Source organism: Nycticebus coucang, chromosome 14 (assembly GCF_027406575.1).
Source record: "Nycticebus coucang isolate mNycCou1 chromosome 14, mNycCou1.pri, whole genome shotgun sequence".
NCBI classification, from domain to species: domain Eukaryota; kingdom Metazoa; phylum Chordata; class Mammalia; order Primates; family Lorisidae; genus Nycticebus; species Nycticebus coucang.
The window spans coordinates 62788517-62796145 of NC_069793.1; the positions used below are offsets into that span (position 1 = coordinate 62788517).

Below are 7629 nucleotides of genomic sequence, written 5' to 3' on the forward strand. Positions count from 1 at the left end.
ATGTGGAGATCTTTAGATTTGGGGGGCCATGTTGCCAAAGCTTCTTTCTTTTTTTTTTTGACATACAGGTGCAATGATCTTTATTTATTTATTTTTTTAAATTAAATTAAATTTATTTATTTTATTATATCATAGTTGTGTACATTAATATGATCATGGGGCATCATACACTAGTTTTATATACCATTTGACATATTGTCATCAATTTGAAGTTAAAGTTATAGACATACTCATAGATTTTTATGGTTATTACAGGTAATATGTGTAGAGTAACAAAGAAATTTGGTCCACCAGGTAGGTGGTATGGAATTCTCTTGAGTCTGCATTTCTTCAGCTCTTATTCAATAGTATCCTCTTTGGTGCTTATTATTTCACTATGGGAATTATCTGATATATTGCATTCCATTTGAGTTTAGCTATGACAGCATAATTAACCTTGTTTAAACATAACATTGCAGGATTAATTTATTCATTTAATACACTTTTACTATTTGCTAGTAATGTTCTAACTGCTGAAGGCACAGCAGTGAACGAGACAGATCCCAAACCTTTACACCTGGGTGTGGAGAGATAGACAAGAAATCAATTTATGGAACATTTTCATAGCCTTGGAATTTCCCTAGATGAAATACCTTTATTCTCTCAATTTGGTCATTCACTCACACAGTTTTATATTCATTCGTAATAAAATATTTTTTGGTTAAAAAGAACATGATTGTGATAGTTCTCATTCTTTTTTTTTTATATATAGAGTGAAAGTCATTTATCTCCTTTATATCTTTGACTGTGACATCATTAGGGGACAATTATCTGTTTCAATATTTTCATTATACTGAGTCTAATTATGGGACTACAAATACTTGGCCTATGTAGCTATAATAACATCGTATATCTAAGCAGACAATAATACAATGTTGTATTGTTTTTATTGAGCCTTGATAGATTCAGACTCAGACTTCCTCAACACTCCCGGAATTTATCATACATTAGTAGATGTTAGCTTTAGAGATAAACCAGCATTTTCTTCCTTTTCTCAAAAGTTGCAAGTCTATGGATTTATTTGAAGGTCCTATGATTTACATGGCTTCAGATCTTGATCAGCAGACAGACATTTTGCTACACTGGTCTGGCCAATAAATGGACTCAGTGTCAGATTCACCATAGACTCTTCCTCTTTGTCAGAACCCATCTGTTTACTGTGGCTGATTAGGAATCAGTTTGGTGTCTAGAGCCACTCCCTTTGGACTCAGGGAAACATGGATTTATGTCTTAACTCTTCCACTTACTAACAACCTTGCACAAATCATTCCCTAAGATTTATTTGATTTATATCTAGAGGCTGAGATAATCATAGCTCAACCTTATATATAGACACAGTGGTCAGAAATTAGATGTTGCATATGAAGTACCCAGCTGAATGTGTCAACAATGGGTCATTATAACATTAGCTAGAATAATTCGTCATTGCTATCTGTAGCTATGGATCTTGGTGATAATGTTTGATTTCTAAATAAGATACAACATGTCACTAAGGGTTACAGACATTAGATTCGTTATCCTAGAAGAGACCCTATGAACTGAGTCCCATCATTCAGTCTAGTTAGAAAGGGAAGACTCTTATCTAATTAGATTAGAAGCCTAGGTTTAAAAGTATCTTCACAATATTCCAGGTACATATTGTGTATTTCGTTAGGGAAGAAACTGTAAAACTTTTAGGACTCCTTTATGGATAGCCACATAGGAAAGAGTTTTTTTACTCATGATCAATAAATGAATTAATTGAATTTCATTCTGAAATATGGAATATGTAGGTTAGAATCAACTCTGTCTGAACAAAACAGGGCTCCCTAACTCAAATTTACATTTGTATAGCTCCAACTGTGAAAAACACTTTACAGAATCTCATTCTTAAACACAGGTTAATATACAAATAAAGCAGGAATTGACATTCCCATTTTTCAGCTCAGAGTGCAAATGTCATCCCCAAGCCTTCCGTCTAATAAGATACAACTCTTTCGATGAAGTCAATCCCTTGACTAACATGCTGATCTGACACAGTCCCTGGGTCCAGACACACTTGCCCATTTCTGCAGTGAAAGCTAACCACACAGGGTCTTGATGTTCCCTGTCTTCTAGTGGTAGCTGAAATAAAGGGGCTTAGCACTTTCTTCTGTGATATAACTGTAAATGGTACTACCTGATGTAATTTGCAGAAAGTCTCCTCAGTGTCCACTGTGCTGGCCTGTCCCAACTTTCCAAGCCTATGGAGATACCCACAAATATAAAATATGACGTGGGCTCCCTTCCCAACAAAACCCTTCTGCCTCTCCTTGCAATATCAGACAGATCTTCTTGCCCAGGATGCCCAAAGAGAAACACTTAATGAAGAGAAGGTAATTACCCTGAGAATATCATGGGTCAGACCCTTCAGGGACTAAAGATATCTGACTGAGTTATATTCAGAAGCCTCTCGGGTCAAATGCATATCTAGGGAGTCAAAAATTCCTTTGCCTTATACGTATAATATTTTTTAATGTGGTTCATCTTCTCCCAGATTTTATACCCATTAACTTTCTCTGATTATTTTCATCATATTTAGAATGTATATTTCTTCAAATATGTTTTCCTCATCCTTCATTAACATTTCCGAGTTAATAGCTATGCTAATTACTTTTAAATTTTATATCATGTTGACTCCTAAATGTTTTCTTTTTTTTTTTTTTTTGTGGAGACAAGAGTCTCACTTTATGGCCCTCGGTAGAGTGCTGTGGCCTCACACAGCTCACAGCAACCTCCAACTCCTGGGCTTAAGCGATTCTCTTGCCTCAGCCTCCCGAGTAGCTGGGACTACAGGCGTGCGCCACAACGCCCGGCTATTTTTTTGGTTGCAGTTTGGCCGGGGCCGGGTTTGAACCCGCCACCCTCGGTATATGGGGCCGGAACCCTACTGACTGAGCCACAGGCGCCGCCCCCTAAATGTTTTCTTAATATTTAATTGCCTACTTACTGATCTGTTTCTAAATTAAATTATAGAAGAGGAGTTAAGAAAATAAATCTTCCTGGAACTGAATAATTCATTTCTAATTCTATATTATATGTTTTAATAATTTTATGACTATATTTAAGTTACTAAACTTCTTAATCTCAACTTACTATGATATGTGAGCTATCAAAAGAAGCAAATGTGATTTGGTTATTAGACTATGATAAATGGTCAGGAAATGTCAGATGTTACTATTAGTAGTAATATTAATATTGCCTCTTGTTTTAAAGTGTTTAAGTGCTTCCTAAATCATATGGAATTATGAGGTGTTTGATTCATAGTTTTTGAATATGTTCAAGTTTTATATTCTGTTTATTCAATTTATGGTTTCAAAAACTATACCTGAATCATAATATGTCTTCTATAAATGTTTGTTATTATCACTCTTCTAGTCACTTTTTATCACTTCCACATGCTTTTTCAAGGTAATCCTTTTTTATCACATAATTGCTGTCATTTTTAGTATGCTTATATTAAATGTTTATTAAATTTCTTTTGTCTTATTTTTTCTCACTAATACAAATGAAAGACTTTATAAATTTTCTCACAAGATACCATTTTCCACAGATATTATGATGTTGCAATTTTAGGACTGGAGAACTTGTTCCATTCTTTTCTGATTCATCATTCTTAATCTCTCAAGTCCAAATTTTACAATTTATTTCTAAAAGCTCTAGTTACCCTCTCTCTGATCTGCTTGGTTCTGACCCCGTAAATAACAGGGTTGAGAGCTGGAGGGATGACAACATAAAAATTGGCGAGAAGAATATGGATGTATTGAGGAACATTTCGCCCAAACCTGTGAGTCATGAAGGAGAAAAATGCTGGTGTATAGAAAGCCAGCATAACACAGACATGGGAGCCACAGGTGCTGAGTGCCTTGAGGCGGGCATCCCTGGAAGGTAGACGGAAGACAGCACGAAGGATCTGGACATAGGAAAGGATAATAGCTATGATGTCAAACACCAGGATGGAGATGGCACATAAACCATAGACAATATTGACTTTGATGCTGGCACAGGACAGGCGAGCAATACCCATGTGCTCACAGTAGGTGTGAGGGATGATTTGGTGTCCACAGAAAGGCAGTCGCAGAATGAGGAGAACAAAGGGGATTGCAATGGCTAAGGGTCTCAGAAGGATGATCAGTGCTATAACTGACACCACCTTGTTTGTCAGCACCAATGTGTAGCGCAGAGGGTTACAGATGGCCACATAGCGATCGTAGGCCATGGCCACAAGCACAGCCGACTCCATGCCAGTGCACAGGTGGATGAAGAACATCTGGACGAGACAGCCTTCAAAAGTGATCTCTCTCAGGTTGAACCAGAAGATGCCAAGCATCTTGGGGATGGTGGATGTGGACAGGCCCAGATCAATAGATGATAGAATGGCCAGGAAGTAGAACATGGGCTGATGAAGACTGTGATCTGACTGGATCATAAAGACAATTGTAATATTTCCCAGTAGGGCAGTCAAATATACAGCACAAAATGGGAAACCAATCCACATATGGAGAGCTTCTAGCCCTGGAATTCCAAGAAGGAGAAAAAGGTAGGGGTGGGGCTGTGTGTCATTAGGAGACATCATGCTTCTGAGGCCCTTTTACACATGCATGTACCATAGACCAGTTGTCTCATTAACTGAGAAGTTCCAGCTCTTCTTGTCAAATGGTATTAATTTCCTGCAGAATTATACACAATTGTGTTTTTTATAATCTCATGATTTATGAAAAATTAAGTACGTTGTTTCAACAAAGCAAATCAGATTTATTGCATTTATTTTTGTCATATATACAACACAGTTAAATAATCTGTTATCAAGGATCAGTAGAATATCAGACAAATGGCTAGATATTTGGGAAAGGGAGGAAGCATGTATTGTTACTTCTTAAAAGAATTCTACAGAGCTTAAATATTTTAAATAACAATAAATCTATGGCTTCTTTGCAATTTCAGCATGTAAATTTTCTTTTCTTTCCTAGGAAACAACTATCTCACGAGGAATTATTGTAGCCTGTAGAGGAAGAATTTTTATGACATTATTTTTACACATAAACTCTCATGTAAGTTATATTTAATTCATGCTAGTTTTGAGCCTGGGGTCTCACAAGTCCCTTTACCCTGGATACTCCAAAAGGGGGGGAAATATTAGTTTTCTAGAGTGGCAGTCAATGTGTTAAAAGTTCTAAACCTGGAGGGAGAGGAGACTAAATTAGTGTTTATACCTTTTTCATCAGAAATGATACCATTGCCCTCAGGGTTGCTATTATTAAACGCAGGAAATATAGACTCACGGTGGATCTGTTTGATGTAGTTGATATGGTCTCACCATTTGATTTAACCATGGGTTTTGAAAGTAGCAGAGGAGAGACTAGAAGCAGCCACCACAACCTGCTTTTAAGGAGAGGACTGAAAGTTGCAATTGGATGCCCCCCTAGAAATGGACTCCCTTGGAGAAGGCATTACATATCATCAGAGAAGTAATGCGAGACACTCACAGTGAAGGGGGCAGGGACAGGGAGAGCTGCGTGCCAAGACCAGAAAGCATCCGGGGGAGATGCCTGCAGGTAGGGAAGGGATAAGGGAGAGAACTCCAGGACCCCACCCTTCTCAAACAGCCACTGTTGTGGGGGCTCCCTACCATCTCTGGAGACCTACATTCTGACCAGGGCATGCTTGGGGAGTGCACAATAAAGGTACATCAGACAGCGGACTCAGCAGGGACCCATTTGCCTGTATTCCTGGGTTGCTGCAGCTGATGCCATTCTGTGCTCTCAGGTGTGGAGCACACTGTCTCCATGGGGATAAGCTTTGCTGCACCTTCCCCAAATAACTCCTTGCTGATGCCCTCCCACACCCACAACTTGGAATCAAGCACATCCCCCCACTGGTAATTTGAATGGAGCTGGTGCCAGTGCCACTCAAGAGATTCCCCAATAGCATTCCTACTGGGACCTGTGTGATGAGAGAGCCCCAGCCTTCCAGCAACTCTGTCATGCTGACCATCATAACAAGACCTCAGCCCTACCTGCTGCACAGAGGTCCATGCTCCCATGGATCTGCACACTGACCAGTGGCCCATGCCCCTGGGGCACTGTGTGATGACATGCTTACAGTCCAGCTTTACATCATGACCCGTTAGCCACAAGCTATTCCCTGCCTCATATGGCCACTATACGAAGATGTGACTTGAGTGAACAACATCCACAACTGAACTCCAGCTATAAAGGCTTGCCAAGCACTCACTGCCATCACCATGGGCTCATCTCTCCCAGTGCCCAACTTCAGGGACTCACTCATCCCCCCTGAGCTTTCATCAGGGGCCTAAGGACTATCCGGCCACTCCACAGAACCAGATTGGACTGTGACAACCACAAGGGAACAGAACAACTTACAACAGCCCCATTACATGATTCCAGGGACATCTACCCTCTCCTACAGGATCACTCTTCTGGAAGTGGATACAAAAGTGACCTCTAGATGCCTCTCCTTCTTATTAAATAGAAGAGCTCCCAGCAAGAAGAACAAGACAAACATATCTATGCTGAGAAGAATTATCAGATAAGAAGAAACCAGCAAAAAAACACTGGCAAAGTGGAATAGCGACCTAGTTAGACACCCCTAAAGGATCACAATAGACCTACAGCAACAGACCTCTAGCCAGAAATAAATTGTGAAAATGACATGAACGGAATTCAGTATTTGGTTGGCAAATAAGATGAATGGGATTGAAGAGAAAGTTGAAAGTCAAGAAAAGGAAGCTAAAAAATATTTCAGGTTATAAATGAAAAAAATTAAAAAGTTGCCAAAGGGATAGGTAACATAATAAAGGATATAACAAAACAAAGAAATGAGTCACTTAGGAATTTTACAGTATAGAAGAAAGTTTCACCACTATACTAGAGCAAGCAAAAGAAAGAATTTTAGGGCTTGAAGACAAGGCTTTCAAACTAAGTAGTTCAAACAAACATGCAGGAACAAAAAAAAGAATAATAATAATAAACAATCACTCAGAGAAATATGAGATCCTATAAACCAAGCCAACATATTAATTGTAAGTATACCTGAGGGAGAAGAAAAAAAATCAAAAGCATGGAAAACCTATTTAAGGAAATTATAAAGGAAAATTTCCTTGAGATCACCAGAGATTCAGATACTCAGATACAACATAATCCTCAAACATTGGGAGGATTCATAGCAAATAGGACTTCTCTAAGACACATAGTCATCAATCTGGCCAAAGTGAAGGAGAAAATTCTACAAGATGAAAGCAACAACTAACCCCAAAGTCCCTCAGGCTAACAATACACTTCTCAGCAGCAACCTTACAAGCCAGAAGACAATGGCCCCATTTTAAATCTTATTAAACAGAACAACTGACAGTCAATACTTTTGATTCCTGCACAACTGTTTCACAAATAATGGAAAAATAAAGACTTTTCCAAACAAGCAAAAACTAAAAATAGTTTTCACTGCTAGACCTGCCCTACAGGAAAACAGTGCACTATACATAAAGCAGTGCATAGATACCCAAGAGTACGTCACCTCAACATCAAAGCTCACAGCTTGTGTAGAACAATATCA

At 38.7% G+C, this 7629-nt stretch overlaps 1 protein-coding gene across 1 annotated transcript; it reads right to left on the reverse strand.

Annotated features, from left to right (window-relative positions):
* Positions 1-3694: 3694 nt before the first annotated feature.
* Positions 3695-4633, reverse strand: LOC128565747 (olfactory receptor 52E1-like). Its single transcript, XM_053562457.1, has one exon. The coding sequence runs from the start codon at positions 4631-4633 to the stop codon at positions 3695-3697; it is 939 nt and encodes a 312-aa protein (XP_053418432.1).
* Positions 4634-7629: the final 2996 nt, after the last annotated feature.

Coding starts and splice junctions, on each gene's coding strand:
- LOC128565747 (XM_053562457.1), bottom strand. CDS start 4,633: ATGATGTCTCCTAATGACACACAGCCCCACCCCTACCTTTTTCTCCTT.